Below are 20,722 nucleotides of genomic sequence, written 5' to 3'. Positions count from 1 at the left end.
CACACACACATAACAGTGTTGAGTGTTTGTAAAGGCAGGTGACTGCCCTGTCCTCTCTCTCTCTGGTCGTGTGTCATGTTCTCTGCTCTTTAAACGCTGTATTTGTGCCACAGGATTGCAGAGTTTTAAACGCAGATCATTCACACTACATCACGTAGCCATCCACATTGGTGACACGCCCACTTTATCAATCAGCCAATCAGCACAATCTTATCGAATCCAAAATCAGACATTTCACAATCATTGTTCAGAATGGAACGAAATTGCTCTGATGTCTTAAACGTCTTTTATTCATAAGAAATCTTAATAATGTTTGGATAGAGATTGAATGTGGAATGAAATGATGTGTTTCTGTTTTATGGATAATCTAATGAATGATTCAATGACGATGACGATGGTGATGGATGTATGATGATGACGTTCAGCAGGTGAAATATTAGAATTGTGTGTTTCTCAGAGCGTTCATTGGAGAGCGTCGGCCGCTGTCGGCGCGAGTCTTTGAGTTCAGTGGAAGAGGACGATTATGACACACTGGCCGACATCGACTCGGACAAAAACATCGTTCGGACCAAAGTATGATGCTGTGCTTGAATACAGAAATGAGAAAGAATACAGATTAGTTTTCAACTCAAGCATTATTTCTCTTTCCCAGAAGTTTCTGTGCGTCTCTGATCTGTCTCGCAAAGACAAGCGCATCCTCAGTAAGAAATATCAGATCTACTTCTGGTGAGTCCGCTGCTCTCAAACACAGACGCAGTCCAGACGCACTCGCTGATGTGTCTGTCACATGTCACACGTTCTGGACATGAGATTGTTCACAGATTTACATTCAGAACTCATTATGACAGGATTTCAATAACGCTCACTTGAATGTTTAACAATTCTGTGTAGAGGACAGTAACATTGGCATTAATGTCATGGATTCTATGCCATATGTTCGCTAGATTTCTTCTTTTTATGCAATTGAATCTCATGACATCAAAGACAGAAGAAACACATGCCATAGATAAACACAGATCCCTGACATCACGTTTGCTGTGTCTGTAGGAACATCGCTACAATCGCTGTGTTTTACGCTCTTCCAGTCATCCAGCTGGTCATCACCTATCAGACGGTACTCTGTGTGTGTGTGTGTGTGTGTGTGGTGTCTTTATTCAGCATTCTGATGACTGGTATGTTTTCTGATAGGTTGTAAACGTCACAGGAAATCAAGACATCTGCTATTATAATTTCTTGTGTGCTCATCCCCTCGGCGCGCTCAGGTGTGTGTGTGTATATTAAACTATATACAGTATGTATTACACATCAGAAATCTCCCATCATCAGTGTAAATGTGTGTTTTCAGTTCCTTTAATAACATTCTGAGTAATGTTGGTTACGTGATGCTGGGTCTGCTCTTCTTACTCATCGTTCTTCAGAGGGACATCATTCATCAACGCGCCCTCCAGCGCAAAGACACGGCAGCCCTGGTGACACACACACACACACACAACCTTTCAAACACACACAAGAGTATCATCATATGAAGGTTTTTGTGTGTGTTTGTGTTTCAGGAGTGTGGTATTCCTAAGCACTTTGGCTTGTATTATGCGATGGGCACAGCACTAATGATGGAGGGTCTGCTCAGTGCCTGCTACCACGTCTGCCCAAACTACACAAACTTTCAGTTCGGTAAGTGTGTGAATGAATGGAGGTGTGTGTGATGTTTATATTCATGTGTTTTTCCTCACAAGCACAAGGTGTCAGTGTTGATCTCAGTTTGTGTGTTTCAGACACATCATTCATGTACATGATCGCTGGATTGTGTATGTTGAAGCTCTATCAGAAGAGACACCCAGACATCAACGCCAGTGCATACTCCGCATACGCCTGTCTGGCTGCTGTTATATTCTTCTCTGTGCTGGGGGTGGTGAGATCACACACACACACACACACACACACACACCTCTGTGTGATCACACGTCATGAGATGATGAGTCATAGATTACATACCGTACATTACCATCACAACAAAACTCATGTCTTTTATGGCAAGCCAAATTGGCTTTTAATAATTCTCAGGATATACATTTTTGATATCAACAATTCAATGTTTACTAGTAACAATTATAGTTCTTGATATCACGAATAGAATATCTACTAGTAACAATTGCTATTTTTTATATCAGTAATTACATTTTCACTAGTAAAAATGTGTATTCTTGATATCAACAATTACTTAATCACTCGCAGAAATCACATTCTTGATATCAAAATGTTAATTTAAACTAGTAAAGAACATAATTCTTGATATCTGTAATTTAAATATCACAATAGACTTCAATTCAAATTCAATTTCAGATATCAATAATACATTTCTTTCATGTTAAAAGTCTTACTCCAGATATCAGAAATGCAATTCCTACTAGTAACAATTGCTAATTTTGATATCAATAATTGTTTGGTCACTAGTGACAATGTTAATTCTTGATATCAATAATGTGATTGTTACTAGTAAGAAATCCATTTTAGATATCTACAATTACTCTCAGATTTATTGAAATCTGAAATCTATTTCCTGATATCAGAAATACCAAATGCAACATGTAAACATTTATTTACAGATATCAAGAATGGGCATTTCAACTAGTGAAAATTGAATGATTGATATCAGGAATGCATATTTTTACTAGTAAGAAAGTAATTATTGACATCAGAAATTGTGGTTTTTACTTGTAAGAAATGTATTATTGATATCTGAAATTGAATTTGAATTGAAGTCTATTGTGATATTTAACTAATAAAAATGCAATTACAGATATCAAGAATTATGTTCTTTACTAGTTTAAATTAACATTTTGATATCAAGAATACACATTTTTATAGTGAAAATGTAATTACTGATATCAAAAATAGCAATTGTTACTAGTAGATATTCTATTTGTGATATCAAGAATTATATAACTGTTACTAGTAAAAATGTAAATGTTGATATCAAAAATTCATATCCTGAAAATGATTAAAAGCTAATTCGGCTTGCCATAGTCTTTGTGAATCCATATTTGACTCTAACTTAGGTTTAACACGAGAGAAGATATTTAGAGATATGTCACCGAGGTTTTGTTGGAAGAGTTGTCAATGGAGTTCAGAGCGGTTTGATAATGAATTATTTGTGTTGAAGAGTGTGTGTTTGTGTGTTTGTGCGTGTCAGGTGTTTGGTAAAGATAACTCGGCGTTCTGGATTGTGTTTTCTGTCATACACATTCTGGCCACACTGCTGCTGAGCACACAACTGTACTACATGGGCCGCTGGAGACTGGGTGAGTCCCACAAACACACACGTGTTGTGATCTGTTGATTTGCTTAGGATCTATCTATGGTCTGTATCAGGAAGAGAGGTGAACAAACACTGAGTTGCAGAGTAAGTTTCAGTGTAAAAAAAACAGACAAGAACAAGCTGGTTTAGATCCGGTTCAGCTGTAGCACAACACTTGCTATAAACGTTCTTTGTCAACTCGGTTTGATCCAGAGTTTGTGAGGCGCGTGCACCTGAAAGTGTGACACGTACGGCAAACAGCCAATCACACATCATCAGTTTGATTGACTTCTGGCGAGTATCAGCGCAGTTCATTTTTCTGTTGAAGATGAAGAGATAATAATGAAAAAAGGCAGAATAAACAGTGCAGGAGTGAAGGTTTGAGAAGGAAGCGACTGACTATTTCAGTACAGAATCAACTGAATATAAATGATTTATAGATTAGATTCAACTTTATTGTCATTACACATATACAAGTACAGTGTAACGAAATGTAGTTTAGGTCTAACCAGAAGTGACATTAGCAAGTGCAGGATATACAGTTAGAATAAATACAGAATACAATATTAGGACAATATTATACAGTGGGCATGGACTATTAGAGTTTTACAATAAGATCAGAAGATAATATGTTTGCTTCATTACTTTAAAAGGCTTTCTATATTAAAGTTTGTTTTTATACGAATATAGTCATATTAATTTAAATGCTTTGTTTAATATTAATTCATTATTATGTAAATATTCAAGACAAATAAACACTTTGCTGCAAAAGCTTTCTCTCTTAACATCTTATCACTTTGGGTTGAGATACGATAAAAACCCAAACGTCTTTGTGATACAGGCCACTTGTGGTTTTGAATGTGTGTGTGCGCAGGGGGCCCTAAGCAAAGTCAAGACCTGAAGCCCCCCACACATGCATACTAACCTTTTTTTACAGTAACAGTAATATTGAGGAAATAGAATTAGTGAGACATATCTAACCTGGATTTATTTGACTTTGACAGTTTGGTATAAGAATACATATATTTCATATGCGCACTTCTCTGTATCTGTGCAAGGGGCGGCACCACCTGAAAAAAAAAGTCACTTTACTCCATTGCAGCCGAAACTTGACTTACTTTATTGGAAGGACTCCACATAAAGAATGTTGTTCCTGTAAATGTCAGTAATATGTATTGAACATGATTGGGCAGGCAACACACCTTTTGATGGGTGTATCAGCAAAGACAGACCTGTCTGTTATTAGTTGCGTCCGGTGCAGCGCACGGTACGCAGGACGATTGTGTCAAAAGCAATTATCAAATGATTTTCTGTTTGTAGCCACTTTGAGGCCCCCAAGCTTGCAGGGCCCTACGCATTTGAACGGTTTGCATTGTGGTTAACTCCGCTACGGTGTGTTTGATTTTGCGTTTCAGACTCTGGGATTTTGCGCAGGATGTTGCATGTGATCTACACAGACTGTATACGACAGTGCAGTGGACCCATGTACATTGTGAGTACGCGTACACACACACACACACACAACTGTCACAGTCAATGTGTGTTTGATATCTGTGTGTGTGTGTGTGTTTGTTTTTAGGACCGAATGGTTCTGCTGGTGATGGGAAACATTGTGAACTGGTCTCTGTGAGTTACATGTCAAATCTCTCTGTGAATGACATAAACGCATCCAGTGCATTTGTGACCCGTGTGTGTGTTTGCAGGGGAGCGTACGGCCTCATCAAACGACCCAATGATTTTGCCTCGTACCTGCTGGCCATCGGCATCTGCAACCTGCTGCTTTATTTTGCCTTTTACATCATAATGAAGGTATGAGTCTCGTGGTGACATCATCGGTGACTGCTGTTATTGAGACACTCATATAATCCAGTAGAGAATCACTGATTTCTTCACTTGTTCTGTGTGTGTGTGTGTGTAGTTGCGCAGTGGCGAGAGAATCCAGTGTCTGGCTCTGGTGTGTGTTCTCTTTACCGCTGTGGTTTGGGGCTTTGCTCTGTTCTTCTTCTTTCAGGGTCTCAGTACATGGCAGGTGAGACGCACATACACACTTGATCTCGCTATAATCAGTCTGAATGATTGTTTTGATTTTAGTTTCATTGCTGCATGTTTAACAATAGTTTTTAGCCTAAAGGAAAAGTTGCCTTACTGATTATATAAGAGGACGTTCATTACCTGTATGGAGGTGTACTGATCCCAATCAAACTGTGTCGTCAGAAAACTCCAGCTGAGTCTCGTGAACACAACCGTGAATGTATCCTGCTGTCGTTCTTTGATGATCATGACATATGGCACTTTCTGTCGTCAATCGCCATGTTTGGATCTTTCCTGGTGAGTGCAGAACGTCGGTCCGACCCGAACAAGCTAACTAACAATAATGCCGTCAAATGAAACGCTCTTCTGTCTCTCAGGTTCTGCTCACTATGGATGATGACCTCGATACGGTTCAAAGAGACAAAATCTACGCGTTCTAATGATCAGCTTTCTACACGGAGGAGGTGTCCACCAATGAAATGCCTCGCTTGGTGAATATCTTTAACTGCCAGTCAAAGATGACGGGGGGGAGGAACTAATGCTGATAGGACAGTGAATGTGCCAATCAAACTGCCAGTGCTCCTCCTCACATCGCCATGGTGACGGTTGATGGTATTTTTGTATTGTTTTCTCTTGGCGTTTGTGTCTGTCTGTGGCCTTGTGTGTTGTGTGGTTTTGACTGTAAATCCGAGCCGAGCTGCTTTCATCACTGATCTAATGATGATTCTCATGAGATAAACTGCACTGTCTTCTTACAAATCATGTTTTTACATAGAATGGTTAATAAATAAAGACTTTTACTATTGTGTTTGACTGTGATATACGGTCTATGAACATTAGACACTTATTTAAGTTGATAAGTGTTGTTAAGCTGACCCACCTATTGTTTATAGAAACTTATCACTTACATACTTCATATATTTCATACAAAAACATATATTCTTAAGAACAATACGGGTTTTGTCAGTTGCTGACTGCGTGTGAGTTTAACTGCTCCACAGAGCTTTCATTTGATTTCTCTTTTAGACTTATTTTGGTCATTTTAGCAGTCAAAAGTCGTAGAAAAATTGCTGTTTCAAAATGATTTTAAAAGTAATACAAACCACCATAAATAAAGAAGAGTACTGGAGATCTAATGTTTTGTATACACTTCATGGTAATTCGCTGAATACACTGGTTTATGTGTCTGGAATGGATTTATTTCGTCATTCCCACCAGCTGAATAACAAACGTTGTGCTAAAAATACCGTCACGTGTTCATTATTCACTTGATGATTAAATGAGTCGATTAAGCGTCTTATCCTCAGTGTGCGCGAGCGTTAAGTTCAAACCGTCGCGTGATGACACGATGCAATAAAGCGCTGTAAAATAACCCTTCAGTGACTTGCGAGATTTAGTTTATAGTGTGAGTGGCTAAATAACGTTCTAAACACAAGTTGTGACTTTGACACCAGCAACACAACTGAGCAAATGAGAAACAACGTCTCGTCTTTAAACACCAAACACATTGTTTTGTAGAAGACAAACGCGTTATATGTTTAAAAACTGAAAACATGACCCAAGCATCACGGTGTAAAGCACATTCTGTTGAGATATTAAACGTCTTCTGGGGTTCGATGTTGGGAGGAAATGAAGACTTATGTTCAACATCAAAACACCTTGTTTGTTTACAAAACATTATTGTAGCGAGGAGGGCGGAGACAGCGGAGTCCGTCGGCAGTCATTGGCTCAATCAATGTGACGTCAGGTTATTGAGAGGACGAGGATTTTAAATCAAAATGAATGGGTGGATTTTTATCATTCTAAGGTGGTTCTGTTCACACACTCCTGACACACAGATGTGTTCAAACAACATTTAAACGTCCATTCTCTGGATTAGTGGGGCTTTAAAGGAGTAGTTCAACCCGAAAATGGTTGCCATTGACTTTCCATAGAAACTTTCAGGAATAAACATTTCTATGGGCAAGTCAATGACCATTTATTGGTGAACTATTTCTTTAAATGTTAAAAAACATTCATGTAGCTCATTGCTAAAAGATGGTTAAGACAGTTTTACCTAAAATACAAACAATTTATTAAGAGTGCTTACAAAAATAATGTACAAATGAGATTTACACATTGCACACAGAACATGTGTGTAAATCCTCACTAGATCTTACAAACACCTGATGAAGAGTATAAGGAACTCAGAAAAGACATGATCGGTTTCATGAGATGCTGAGGTGCTGCGTGTAGCTTCAGTAATGATGAACTTTAATCTGGTTGTTGTCGTCGAGGCTGAGCTGCATGAACCCGCTGCTGCTGGACGCGGTTCTGAAGTTTGGGAACAGAGGACTGAGATGCTCAGGAAAACAACAACCAATAAAAAACATGACAATCATTAACTTTTTTCTGAAGTGTACGTAAGGATACATGTTGTGGTTTTTCCGTTGGGCCTCCAGCCAACGTTTATTTCCTTCAATGAGACACTGCAGACGGTGACCTTCGACCTCGGCTGATGGACGCAGAGATGACAGACTGCACACGCGCACACACACACACACACACACCTTATAATCCGCCTTCATGCAGTTGATATTCAACAACTCATATCACAAGAAAATCACTTGTTCATTGATGTTCTGTGATTGTGCTTTATTTCATCTTTTCATTTATAGGATGTGAGTCCTCACCTTGCTGGTGTATATCCTGAGTAGGTCGTGTTGACTCTGCTTGTTTCTATGGAAACAGAGATTAGGTGTTCAGTTGATACTGCAGGTGTGTGTGATGCACATGTGTGTGTGTGTGTTACCTGTGTTCTGGGCGGACCAGGTAGTCTGCAGCAAATCTGTTGGTCTGTGTGTATGAAGTAAGGGGGAGGGGTTTATAGGCCACGCCCACGAGGAACGGGGTAGTTGATTGGTGGTCAAAGAGGGTGGGTTCTGTTTTTGGTTGAGTGACCCCAATGCACCCAAAACGGAGTTTAACTGTCCTGAGATCAGCTGCAGGGAATCTGCCAACTTCTGCACCTTTACTGGAACTGACACACACACACACACACACGTTTATCACTGTACATCTATATATCAACTGAAAGTGTGATTGGCTAATAAATATAAAGACACCTGTGATGCGTGCCTCACCTGTTCCCTCGTGTCCATACACACTGCTCGTCTCTGACTCGGTGACATCAAACGTTACTTTACGATCAGCTGACCTCTGGCCATCCTCATCAGACACCTCACAAACACACACACACACAGACCGTGAGCATCATAAATGTGACTAGGAGGAAGTCACTCAAGTGATAAGTATCAGTGATCATTACTGATGGTTTAATATGAGGGAATGTTAATAAACCTGTAATGTGTGTGTGTGTGTGTGTCGTACCTCTTCAGTTAGTGATGTTTCCAGCAGGTTTAATTTTTCCTCTTTTTCTTTTAGTAAAGTTTGGCCCTTCTGAAGCGTCTCTCTCAGCTCAGACAGATCCTTCACCTCCTACAGAGAGACAGATGTTTGTTATTATGTGTATATATTACACCGCACACAGGGTAATTCTAGTTATTGATGAGAAACACACACACACACACACCTGCTGCAGGTTGTGGTAGAGCTGATGTTGTTGGGCGGAGCTCTCAGTCGTGGGGTCCTTCAAACTGCTGTGAGCTGTCTGCAGTGCTACCTGTCTGTCCGACACATGAGCGCTCTGTCTATCCAGAAACTGTCGGGCTCTGAAGAGAGAGACGCTCTCATTCCACATGTACTGTCTCACACTGACAGAGAGAGAGAGAGAGAGAGAGAGAGAGAGAGAGAGAGAGAGAGAGAGAGAGAGAGAGAGAGAGAGAGAGAGAGTGAGAGAGAGAGAGAGAGAGAGAGAGAGAGAGAGAGAGAGAGAGAGAGAGAGAGAGAGAGAGAGAGAGATCACTTCAACAGGTGCAACAATAAAGAACAACAGACACACAGAGTGACACACACACACACACACACCCGTCCACGCTGGTGTCACTGTCTGGAGGTGAACTGGTCAGATCCTCCAGACGAAGATGATTCTCTCTCTTGTTCTTCATCTTCTTCTGCTCCAGTTCACTGCACACACACACAAACAATAAGTGTAAACACACACACTAGCTGTTGTATGTGTGTGTGTGTGTATGAGTGTTTGTTTGTGTGTGTGCGTATGCGCGTGTTACCTGACTCTAGAGGTGAGTTGGTCACATCTCTCCTGCAGGGCTAACAGTCTCTTCTCCGAGGACTCTCTCTCTTCCATCACTCTGCAGCTCTCTGCTCTCTCTCTCTGAACATCTGCTCGCACTCGCTCCAGCTCATCGTGAAGATCCTGATTCTCCTTCAGCAGTCGCGGGAGAGACTGAGACACACACACAAGTTTCATCTCACAGAGAGTTCACAGTGATTTTCACCCACACACACACATTTCTTCATCTTAATACGTTCACACAGACCTTTGTTGTTTTACATACATCTGCGTGTTAAAACTATAGATTATTATAAAAACACGCACCTGTACTCCTCTCTCAATGTCATCGTGTTCCTCACACAGCTGTTGTCTTCTCTTCCTCACATCTGATTCCTGAAAATGTGAACGTATTTCAGTAACTCTGTTACTATCATCCCATTAACACAAAAACTAATTCTATAAAACCACACAACGAATCTAAATTAATTAAAACCCTAACAACAAAAAATACACAACTAGAAAGTTTTGTTTCTACGGTCTCATGATGTAAAAGCTCAAGTGAAAGATTACTTCACACATAATGTGATTGTCATCATTAAAGAGAAATCTAAACTAAAATGATGCGTTGCATTACATAACACACACTTTTGCCTTCACTTCAGCTTCTTGTGTGTGAAGTTCTTTGGTTTGTATCTCCAGTTTCTTCATCAAGTCCTGTAGCGCAGACTCCTACACACACACACACACACACACACACAGAGACAGAGACAGATTACACTCTTGTCTATATTACTATATAAAAAAAACTAAGTATACTAACCCTCTCTCTTCTCTCAACAGGTTGTCGTCTAGCTTTTGTTGAAACTAGTAACTTTGTATTCGCTCCTATCGTATAATTGCTCTTTTATGCTCCCTGAACTCTTTGTAAGTCGCTTTGGATAAAAGCGTCTGCTAAATGACTAAATGTGAATGTAAATGCACTGCAGTAGATGTGTGATGATTGTGTAAGTTGTGTGTGTGCACTGACCTTTTGCGAGTGTGTTTTGCAGATTTCCTCTAGTTGTGTGTCCAGCATATTTTGTAGTTTGTGAAGTTGTGTTGTGTGTTTAGAGATGAGAGTCTCTCTCTCCTCCTGAAGAGAATTTTGCAGACGCTCTCTCTCTCTGCTCTCCTGTACACACACACACACACGACTCTGGTTTAGAAATCCAGAAAAAAAGACTGAGATTGTTTGTTTGGTTATTTCAGGCCTTCTTTCTTTATTTCTCTTTGTTCAATTCTTGGGTGTTTTAAATTGTGCTCTAGAAATAAATCTGACATTTGAAGCATGACCTCCTCCAGGGTTAGGGGTTGTGTTTCTATAAGGTTGTGTGTGTGTGTGGTGTGTGTGTGTGTGTGTGTGCGTACCTGTTCCAGATGTGTCTCTCTAAGATTTTGCAGTTCATGTTGATGTTCCTCTTTCAGTTGTTCTAGTTTTCTTCTGTGATCTCTCTCAACCTCTTCGCGAACTTCCTGTAGCACATCTGTCAGCTGACAGACACACACTCAAGTCATGTTGTTTTCATGTTTTATGGGGTCTTTTCAAAGACATCTCACACATCATTTATACTGTATAAACCATATATTGTGTTCTGTTTGTGTGTGTGTGTGTGTGTGTGTGTGTACCTCTCTCTGGTACTCTGCTAAAGGTTGTTCTGGTCGTGGACTCCGCAAATCTTTCTGTCTGTCACTCAGTTTAGTCTGAAAAATAACACAGATGGTGTTGTGCTCTTAATAAAGCAGTCAGATGACCTCACTGACATAAATAAGGGTTTTCAAGAATGCATAAATGAGCCTCTCTCATGCTAAAAACATGCAAATAAAACTTTAAGAGCCACACTTCTCTAAATATCACACAACACACTCAATGAAAGTGTTAAGTATGAACAACATTTGCAGTACACACACACACACACACACTTCTAGTCTGATGGAGGTCAGCTGCTCCTCCTCCTTCTCCAGTAGCCGCTTCCTCTCTGCTCTGAGCTCCTCCTCTGACTCCGCCCTCAGATGCTCCAGACCCCGCCTCATCTCAGTTTCCACCTTATCACGATTCGCCTCCAGTTCTGAACGCAGCTCTCTGAGTTTCATCTCACTCTCAACCCTGCACAAAGAAGAAAGACATTTACAGGTGTGTGTGAGTGTGTGTGTGTGTGTGTGTGTGTGTGTGTACCTGAGTTGTTGAAGTTGTGTGTTTAATTTCTCCTCCTCGTCTCGTGTCTTTCTTAGCAGCTGCTCCTTAAGCAATCTGACGCACATGAATGGAAAGTGTTTACATATATTGACATGATATCTACTCACAGTAATGACCAACAATGCAACAGGTCCCTTACTCACCTCAGCTGCTCAGCGCTCTCCTCCCTCATCCTCAGCTCCTCGTCTTGATCCTCCTTCATCAGAGTGACTTGCAGTAGCTTGAGTCTCTTCTGCTGCTCATCTGTCAGTCTCCTGATCTCCTCCTGCATCTGTCTGTCTCTTTCCTCTTCATCCTTCTTGCTCTTCTCCAGGACTGTCTGTCTGTCGGCCTGTCGCTCAGCTTTCTTTTGCTCACTCTTATCTCTATCACCATGAGTGCTGATGTCACTGCGGCCGCGAGCGGTCGAGGGTCGGCTGATGTCTGCAGACTGCAGGATCTTAGCAGACGTCCCATCATTCAGCCTGTGAGCACAAACACAACACAACACTCAATCATCTTCATCATTATCATTTACTAAAGGTGGACTGTAGTTACACAAACAGAATGGATTTCTGTTGAAACGGCAGTGTGTGTGTCACTCTCACCTGATGACATCATCAGAGAACTTCCAGCTGTCCACCTGTAAGACTCTCTCTACCTCTTTACTCTCCTGAAGACAAACAGACAGACAAATACAGAGAGAGAGAGACTTATATCCCTTGTGTGTATATGTGTGAGTCTGTGTGTGGTCATACCTGGACACCATCCGTGAAGGACAGTGACTTCACAGGCTCAATAGCCTCAGATTCCTGTCACAACACAGGAAATGACATCACTCATTACAATTTATACTTTTTTTATCTGAAGTTACTTTTATGTTGATATTTTGAGTGATATGAGATTTGTATTTTCACTTGATTGATCACTCTCTATCACTCTCATTTTATTTACTTTACACACAGATAACGCACCACAAGCAAATGACTGAGAAAGACAGCCGGAGAGGATTCTGGGAATGAACGAATGCATGGATGGGCAGGGCGGGCAGCACACACAGCATTCTCTGACACATATTTATACTGGAGTGTCTGATAATCTGATGCATCAGCTGATGTTTGTCATGAATTAAATGTTTGCCCTCCTGAATCTCTGCATGTGATGTTGATATGTTTGAAAAGATGCATCAGATCAAATCACACACTGCGTCACATCAACACAACAAAAATCAAAGCAGCTGTAACACAGTCACGGGAGGGGCGGGGTGATGTATGTGGGCGTGGCTTCACAGGAGAGGGACACTCAGTCATACCTCACTGGACACAGGATTCCACTGAGGCACAAACTTGCGTGTGTCTGATTTCATGTTTGTTATACGAGCAGGACTGTGAAAGCGCTCGATCTCTTCACTCTCAGAGTTTCTGTCGTTCTGATGTTTGCCATCTCTCTTGTGATGTGATGGTGATGCGCTCTCGGGTCTTTCCTCACTCTGTTCTTCTTCATCCCTTTCTCCACACTCCTCCTCCACAGAGCAAACACTATTCTCACTTTCTTCTTCACACATTTTTTTCTCCCTTTCGTCGTCTAATGCATTTGCTTGTTTTTCACTTTCACTCATCACCTCTCTGCTCGTTCTGATCTCTTTTCTCTGTCCATTCTCTTTGTTTTCCGACTGATCTCTCTCCTCTTCCGAACTATTCCCTGCCTGATCTTTCTCACTGTCTGATCTCTTCTGTTTCTCCTCTATCTGATCTCTCTCTGACTCAGATCTTTCCTCTGTTTGATCATTGTGATTGTCTGATCTATATACTGTCTGATCTCTCTGAGTGTATGATCTGTCTTCAGTCTGATCTCTCTGATTGTCTGATCTATATACTGTCTGATCTCTCTGAGTGTATGATCTGTCTTCAGTCTGATCTCTCTGATTGTCTGATCTATATACTGTCTGATCTCTCTGAGTGTATGATCTGTCTTCAGTCTGATCTCTCTGATTGTCTGATCTATATACTGTCTGATCTCTCTGAGTGTATGATCTGTCTTCAGTCTGATCTCTCTGATTGTCTGATCTATATACTGTCTGATCTCTCTGAGTGTATGATCTGTCTTCAGTCTGATCTCTCTGATTGTCTGATCTATATACTGTCTGATCTCTCTGAGTGTATGATCTGTCTTCAGTATGATCTCTCTGATTGTCTGATCTATATACTGTCTGATCTCTCTGAGTGTATGATCTGTCTTCAGTCTGATCTCTCTGATTGTATGATCTGTCTTCAGTCTGATCTCTCTGATTGTCTGATCTATATACTGTCTGATCTCTCTGATTGTATGATCTGTCTTCAGTCTGATCTCTCTGATTGTCTGATCTATATACTGTTTGATCTCTCTGAGTGTATGATCTGTCTTCAGTCTGATCTCTCTGATTGTCTGATCTGTCTTTAGAATGATCTCTCTGATTGTCTGATCTGTTCTCCGTCTGAGCTCTCTGATTGTCTGATCTGTTCACTGTCTGATCTCTCTGATTGTCTGAACTGTCTTTAGACTGATCTCTCTGAGTGTCTGATCTCTTCGGTATCTGGTCAGGGCTGCTGAAGCTCTCTCTCTCTTCTTCCATCTCATCACTGTCTCTATTGTTCTTGCCAATCTCCTCATCTGCACATTTCACCTCCATCATCTCCTCTTGCACTCCTTCGCTCCTGTCACTCATTTCCTCTCGGACACTAGACGCCACAGCCTCAGGGGTTAAAGGGCAGGAGGCTATGCTGCTGTACTCTCTGCTGCCCCCCGGTGGTGTGGAGGGGAGGTGTCGTCCACGCGAGGAGCCCTTACAGTGAAGGGACGGAGGTTAGAGACAGACAGACACATGCACACACTCCTCGCCACAAACAAACAGACCAATTATTAATAAAACACACTGAGACAAATGAGAGGAACACAAAGAGAAGAGGAAACATCAGCTGTATAAGAGACAGACCTCTGAAGGGACCGCTGGACTGTGATCTCGAGATAAAGCCAGATCTAGTAGTTCAGGTTCTGTTCTTTCTTCAGGCGGAACCGTCCCGCTAACCTCACTGTCCTGAAACACACACACACACAACAAACCTTCATTTATTGGTCATATTTTTCACAGCAGAAGCAGAAACCTTGGGGTGGACATGTGTGAGATGATCGATGAATCAAACTTGAGGATAAACTGACAACAAACGCAGTGTATGGTGTTCACCTCATACTGAAGACCTCCACCCAGAGCATCCAAATCAAGATGAAGGTTGTGTAGAAGCCCACCAGAGTCCCGTAGTCTCTACACACACACACACACACACACACAGATGAGTTTCTGTGGAGGTCTGCGCGTCTCATGTTTTATGTGTTTGTGTAAACACACCTCTTGCTCAGAGTCTTCGTCAGCGCTTCTCTCCTCATGCATGAGTGTGAGATGTTCCTGTTTTAACTCTAGAGATGTTTTAAGAGGCTGAAGTCCAGACAAACTGCCCAAAGACCCTCTGAGAGGAGCAACAGAACCCTCAGATAGACCCCGGATGGGAGCCAGAGCACCTGACACCTGACACACAGACAGACAGAATGCAGAACAGTGATTTCTAAATAATCGATGACATCACTCTGTGATTTATTTTGTGTTGATGAGCAGACTCACCACCGGAGCTCTGACGCTCTCCTGATCTTTTCTCTTCTTTTTGTCTTTCTTGTCTTTCTTCTTCTTCTCTTTGTTTTTCTTTCCTGCTGCCGGAGCGGTTCTGGCCTGTTGGGCACGCTCCCGCTCCAAAATCACAAGGTGACGGTAATGCTCATCGCAGGGGTGATCCCAGGTGGACTGACCCGAGGAGAAGTTAAAGTAGTACACTTCCCCCGTCACGTCCTGACTGATGAAAACACACACGCACGCACGCTCACTTATTGTCTCCACATCAAACTCCACTGTGTTGTCACGGAAACATGCATTACCAGGGTTTCCATTCGGGCGGTAACGGGGCCACCCTCCCCTCTCTGGCCAGCCACAGCAGCTCAGGCTCCCGCTCGGGGTCGATGCCGATCTCTGTTGCATACTCGTGGATTTCTGAGAGACACAGAGGGGACCCACGTGACACTGATCCCATCCCACTACACCACTGTGACATTTAACGTGCAATTTATTTGGGCTTCTCAGTTGAACAAACAAACAAATATGGTCACCTTGCTCAGAAGGGATGTAGTTGTCATCATAGTCCTCCTCGAGGACGAGCTGGTCTCCGATGCGCAGCCCCGTGGTTGTCATGGTGACGGCTGGAGGAGCGGTCACGGGCCTTCTTTAAATAATGTCACCTAATAATTCTAACAAAAACACGAGTGTCAACAAAACACTATTACATACAGAAAAGCGCCGCTCAATAAACAGAATTCTTCCAAAACGTGTCAAACATGGTATATTGCATGTAAGAGTTGAGGCGATTAGTTTAATCCATACCTGCGCTCTTCTCTCGCGCTTTCGGGTGTGCAGAGGTAAACTCATTGTTGTGGTTTTATAGTTCGTGCTGCCGTGTTTTAGATTGTCGCTGTTTTAAAGAATTTAGAAGATAAAGTTTAAAAACTGGAGAGCCGCGTCTCCGCCACAGCAACCACAGACAAACATGGCGGCCACGTCAGCCGCGCTTCAAAATAAAGGTCCCACAACAACCGTCGACTGCACGGGCAGAACATTTGGTCGTTTATCGGCTTTTGATTAAAGCGACTTACAAATGAGAAAAGCAATGGAAGCATTCAGAGCGATAAAAGGGTGCTCTCAATATATTTAGCTACATAAATATATACACTCAATTTATTTTGTAAAGCATGGAAAACGAAAAGGCGACTGTATTGTTGGGTCAGGTGTTGACGAAACAGTCTTTAGGAAACTTTCATATTAATAATACTTTTGAGTATGAATTTGAAAAATCTAGAAGATACAGGAAGACAGGCCAATCAAACTGTTCGCCATCATTTCCATTAAAAATAAAAAATGCAAAGTATTTTTAAATGATGTGATATTTTGTACAAAAATTCTTAAAACATAGATTCATTACATTTGACAAAAATACAAATAACACAAAAACATCACAAAAGATCATGTTTATTAATATGTGCTTTTATTACATCGTACAATGCAATGGAATTATTCACACTGGGTTTTAATATATCAGAAATGTAGGATACGTCAAAAAACACCAAGCATTTTAGGCAAAGGAAAATAAATAAACATCAGTGTAAAAACTAGGGGGGCTAAGAAATGCTCTTGAAAACCATTCATGATGGTCCGAAATCTTCCGGAAATCTGTTAACATCCTCATGGTCTGCTCACTCATTCACATCGACCCAGACTTGACCTGTGTGGTGACACGTCTACATGTACAAAAGATTCAGTAAAAAAACAGCAAGTTCATTTTATAAATATGCAAATTGTTGTTTAACATTGTTCCGAGATCTTTATGTCACTGCAGACAAAAACTGTGATGCAAAAAAGGCTTTTTCCCTTTGTTCTGTATCCAAGTAAATTAAGTCTCTGATTTAAGACTCAATATTTTCTTCAATAAACGTGAAATAAATCTCTTACATTCTAATATTGTGTTAATGAGACGTTTCATTTTAAGATCAACCGAGAATCATGTTTCTCAAACTTCATATGAGATGGGTAAATTCTCACTGGCACCTCGGCATCTGTGGCAAACAGATACAGAATCAAACAGCACTGAAACCACTGACTGTTTTATACCTAATGGATAAAAAACACACATGCAAACCTGTGTCTCTTGAATGTTGTTGATTCGTTTACTCAAACATGCATGTCAACACTTGAACTGTGAATGCATTGAGTGATGCAGACAGCAGGGCGGAGCTTCAAAGATGATACACGGTTGCTCCATGTCAACATGTCAAATGAATCCAGATAATACCGAGTCCTCTCTAATGTAGACTATCCCCGTCACTGTCCACCCAATCCATTAGCACCAGTATCCAGTGTGGTTTCATGCAGTGGCCGCCTGTGATCTGTCTGGAATGTGTGATCCAGCAGTGAGAATCTATAACATACCCCAGAGGAAGCCAACCCAACACTATTCTTGATGAAAAGAAAATATTGTAGTTACAGTGCTGTCTTAAAAGGACGGTTCACCCAAACATGAGAGTTCTTTTATTCGTCCTCATGTCCTGTATGGGTTCCTTTCTTCTTCAGAACACACCAGAAGACGTTTTGAAGAATGTCTTAATACATATTTCTTCTTTGTTTTCCTCTGACTCGCATAAAGAGTGAGGGGGAATAAATTATTTCTGAGCGAACTGTCTCTTGAAATACTCCAGTGATGACGTGGTGAACCCTATGATGCAAACATGAGGAGGAGCCACTTTATTCAAACATGAGAAAGGCACTCGCGTCTTGTTGTGTGCAGTAGAGGTTCTTACAGGAAGAGGAATGGCACTTTTGGTCTCGTTCCAGGCGTCGGTCTCTCACTCCCACCAGGCGTCCAGCCTCCGGATGCGTACGCGCTGCTTGTAGTGGTACTCCTTGAGGTGCTCCTTCAGCGCGTTGGGGAGCGGCAGCGCATTGATGCCATCGTACGTGGTGCAGCTGCTGATGACGGCGCGGCAGATGTGCTGCAGGCTGAAGGGATGCATCCGGTGGGTGGGGTTGGACAGGAGTGGCTCAAAGAACATGCAGGAGTTGGGATCCTTGTAGTGCTCCAGGAGGCCCGTGACGGTCGGTGCGTGGAACACGCTGGGGTCGTGCACGTCGAAGCTGAAGTTGTGGTTCCACTGCTCGATGCGCGCGTGCAGCGAGCGGCCGTACCGCCGGAAGCTGACTGAGAACAGGTAATCTTCCTGCGCGGAGTCGCGGAGCAGAAACGTGCCTTCGGGTTTGCCATCAAGGAGCGTCTCGGCCTGGTATCGGTCCATGACGCCCCAGTAACAGGGCAGGTTGGTGATTTGGAGCAGGTCGGGCACCAGACAGTGGATGTAATCGATCTGCGTGTGCACGCGATGCTGTTCGTCTTGCGGTTTGGGGCTGTCTGTCTGAACTAACGTCGCCCCGGTCAGGGAACAGGCGGACGGAGAGGCGGCGCCCAGCTCGACATCGGTCGTCACGGACGATGCAGCGGCGACCTCGTCCAGCGTGTCCAAACAGCTCTGCAGCAGCAGCTGGTGCAGCGTGGCCCGCTCGTCTCCAGCCAGCTCGTTCATTCCATGCGCCAGTTTAGGTCCCAGTTTATACTGCGGGTTTATCTGAGCTGTCACCTCGAACGTGTGGATCAGGGCATTGGGCGGCGGCTCCACGCCTTGCTCGATGCTTATTCTTCGTCTCTCCCGTAATCGATCTTCTTCATCCTCCACGGGGGTGGCGGCAGCGGAGGAGGAGGAATCTGGCATGGGCGCTTGAGAAAGGGGAGCTGTGTGCTGCTTGATGAGGTACCATTTCTGGGCCAGGTCAGAACCGGCCGGGAACGGACAGCTGTCCAGCATGAGCTCGCTCAGATGGATCTTACGTCTGGAGGAACACGGGGCCGTCGCCGGAGCAGGCTGTGACAAACCCTGGCTGTGGCTCTTGATGGGGAAACACTGTCCTACGGCGTCCTGGATCTTCTGCCGAAGCGTGCGGCTGCCACCAGAGGACTTGCTGTCCGTGTCGCTGCCGAGGTCTGCGCCGGGTGAGCTTAACAACATTCTGGCAGAAACCTTCTCCGATAACAAGGATCCAGATGAGCCCAGGACCTGCCATCTCTTGTGTTCTGTTACGGGAGAGGAAGAGCCCCCTTCGCTGGATCCGTGCAGGCCGTTCAACAAATCGCCATACTCGAAGCCATCGCTCACGGGCCGCTCGGAGGTCAGGTCATGTGACGGGTGGCTTTTCTTTTTCCCTCTCACCCCCTTTCTCCTTCCCCCGTCTCTTCTCTCCTCGGACCGGCTCTGACGCACTTTAGGGCGTGCGCCGCGCTCTCTTTCTTTCCCACGGTCCTCAGGCAGAGACATGATGGCAGCAGGTGAGAGTCTTTCACCAGTGTCGCGATTCAATTCAACGTTCAAAAGACGAGAAACGAAGATCAGCAGACTAGACACAAGCGTCACTTCACATTTGCTGAAGAAACCGATTTTCCATCGGTCAAAAGAGATGCAAAGATCACACGTAGACCATGATGTCAATCTACAGAAATAAAAACACATCTTTATTACACTCATGTACTGTTTACTGTACTCTTATTATGTAATGTGTACATATACAGATACTATCACCAATGTACTACATCTTTACGTTAGCAGTAATACTGTACTCTATAAAACAAAGTTTGTTTTCTTAATTTTATTTACTTCTTACTAAATCTTTATTTATTACGTTTTTATTCCATAATGTGTTTTCTGCTTTAAATCTCTGAAAATCTAAATAAAGTTTGTTTTAAAAAGTTGCAAAGAAAGTGGCCAAAAAACACAGATGAACAGTCATAACACTGTGTTACATCATCATCACAAATAAATAAATACACATCTCAGCGGTATAGAGTTTACTGAAGTCAGCAACACAAAGAGAGTTTAGATCAGCTGAGAGAAAAAGACAAGACGTATGTGACACAAACAGCGAATAACAGAGATATGATGTACTGCGGTATCATACAATAAATAACTGACGTTAACGTCATGATGAACACATGACAGATGAATAATGACAGACACACGCACCTGAACGCGCCCCGCGCGGGCTCCCGCTGCGACACGTCACTCCTGACTGATCAAAATCTTTATCGATAAAATTGTGTGAACAAAACCATATTAATAGTTCAACTTTAATGAATAGCTAGCCCTGACCACAACCCTTGCTTTACTGTAGTGTTGACGTCATTTCCTGTACAGGCAAACTCACTTCCAGGTCAAAACCAAAGTGTTATTCTTACTGTTTTGTGTCTATCATTTCTCCTTATTCATTACATCAGGGTTAATCTTACATTATTTTTTTCCACAGACTGTATATCTTCTTATATATATATATATATATATATAT

General features: G+C 42.4%; 3 protein-coding genes across 11 annotated transcripts in view; 1 reads left to right on the top strand and 2 right to left on the bottom strand.

The window, feature by feature from the left end:
- sidt2 (SID1 transmembrane family, member 2) overlaps positions 1-6,132 on the top strand; it is a 16,366-nt gene extending 10,234 nt beyond the window's left edge. For 2 of the 4 annotated variants that reach the window (XM_079481205.1, XM_079481204.1), the window contains 15 exons: positions 114-170; positions 458-573; positions 653-726; positions 1,048-1,114; positions 1,189-1,262; positions 1,346-1,469; positions 1,554-1,671; positions 1,773-1,909; positions 3,191-3,299; positions 4,711-4,787; positions 4,875-4,921; positions 4,999-5,104; positions 5,214-5,324; positions 5,510-5,623; positions 5,704-6,132. In XM_079481205.1, coding sequence (XP_079337331.1) covers positions 114-170; positions 458-573; positions 653-726; positions 1,048-1,114; positions 1,189-1,262; positions 1,346-1,469; positions 1,554-1,671; positions 1,773-1,909; positions 3,191-3,299; positions 4,711-4,787; positions 4,875-4,921; positions 4,999-5,104; positions 5,214-5,324; positions 5,510-5,623; positions 5,704-5,766 — 1,394 coding nt within the window. In that variant the 3' untranslated portion in view covers positions 5,767-6,132. The remainder of the gene's footprint in view (positions 1-113; positions 171-457; positions 574-652; positions 727-1,047; positions 1,115-1,188; positions 1,263-1,345; positions 1,470-1,553; positions 1,672-1,772; positions 1,910-3,190; positions 3,300-4,710; positions 4,788-4,874; positions 4,922-4,998; positions 5,105-5,213; positions 5,325-5,509; positions 5,624-5,703) is intronic. The other 2 variants (XM_079481207.1, XM_079481206.1) reach the window with 1 other exon arrangement.
- Positions 6,133-7,380: 1,248 nt separating this feature from the next.
- On the bottom strand, positions 7,381-16,388 carry cep164 (centrosomal protein 164). 5 transcript variants are annotated; one of them, XM_079481498.1, is made up of 27 exons: positions 16,172-16,388; positions 15,901-16,038; positions 15,673-15,784; positions 15,365-15,590; positions 15,095-15,271; positions 14,933-15,010; positions 14,684-14,785; positions 13,025-14,533; positions 12,471-12,524; positions 12,321-12,385; positions 11,877-12,197; positions 11,713-11,787; positions 11,460-11,643; positions 11,166-11,240; positions 10,908-11,030; positions 10,528-10,671; positions 10,146-10,229; positions 9,825-9,893; positions 9,496-9,671; positions 9,293-9,391; positions 8,898-9,078; positions 8,696-8,803; positions 8,449-8,545; positions 8,118-8,345; positions 7,999-8,044; positions 7,739-7,843; positions 7,381-7,660 (listed from the first exon to the last, which is right to left on the bottom strand). In XM_079481498.1, the coding sequence occupies exons 2-27, from the start codon at positions 15,980-15,982 to the stop codon at positions 7,564-7,566; spliced, it is 4,617 nt and encodes a 1,538-aa protein (XP_079337624.1). In that variant the 5' UTR covers positions 15,983-16,038; positions 16,172-16,388; the 3' UTR covers positions 7,381-7,563. The 5 variants fall into 5 exon arrangements, with proteins under 5 accessions (XP_079337624.1, XP_079337626.1, XP_079337625.1 ...); XM_079481500.1 differs by having other exon boundaries at positions 14,375-14,533; positions 16,172-16,385; XM_079481499.1 differs by lacking the exon at positions 12,471-12,524.
- Positions 16,389-16,795: 407 nt separating this feature from the next.
- On the bottom strand, positions 16,796-20,593 carry socs9 (suppressor of cytokine signaling 9). Of its 2 annotated transcripts, XR_013787971.1 has the most exons (3): positions 20,404-20,593; positions 17,481-19,873; positions 16,796-17,082 (listed from the first exon to the last, which is right to left on the bottom strand). XR_013787971.1 is itself a non-coding variant. In XM_079480721.1 (2 exons), exon 2 carries the CDS (start codon positions 19,699-19,701, stop codon positions 18,184-18,186), a length of 1,518 nt encoding a protein of 505 aa, XP_079336847.1. In that variant the 5' UTR covers positions 19,702-19,873; positions 20,404-20,593; the 3' UTR covers positions 16,796-18,183. The 2 variants fall into 2 exon arrangements, 1 of the variants encoding a protein (XP_079336847.1); XM_079480721.1 differs by having other exon boundaries at positions 16,796-19,873.
- Positions 20,594-20,722: the final 129 nt, after the last annotated feature.

This window comes from Barbatula barbatula (genome assembly GCF_947034865.1).
Source record: "Barbatula barbatula genome assembly, chromosome: 19".
In the NCBI taxonomy this organism is placed as follows: Eukaryota; Metazoa; Chordata; class Actinopteri; order Cypriniformes; family Nemacheilidae; genus Barbatula; species Barbatula barbatula.
Note: the sequence above shows the minus strand (reverse complement) of the source record. Positions and strands in the feature narration are given on the sequence as shown.

What these genes read in the sequence shown, in the direction of transcription:
- socs9 (XM_079480721.1), bottom strand. Translation starts at nt 19,701, where the DNA reads ATGTCTCTGCCTGAGGACCGTGGGAAAGAAAGAGAGCGCGGCGCACGC.
- cep164 (XM_079481498.1), bottom strand. Translation starts at nt 15,982, where the DNA reads ATGACAACCACGGGGCTGCGCATCGGAGACCAGCTCGTCCTCGAGGAG. An exon ending in AGTGACACCAGCGTGGACGG is followed by an intron (nt 9,079 to 9,292) that starts GTGTGTGTGTGT and finishes TCTCTCTGTCAG; the next exon opens with TGTGAGACAGTACATGTGGA. An exon ending in AAACATCACTAACTGAAGAG is followed by an intron (nt 8,546 to 8,695) that starts GTACGACACACA and finishes TGTGTTTGTGAG; the next exon opens with GTGTCTGATGAGGATGGCCA.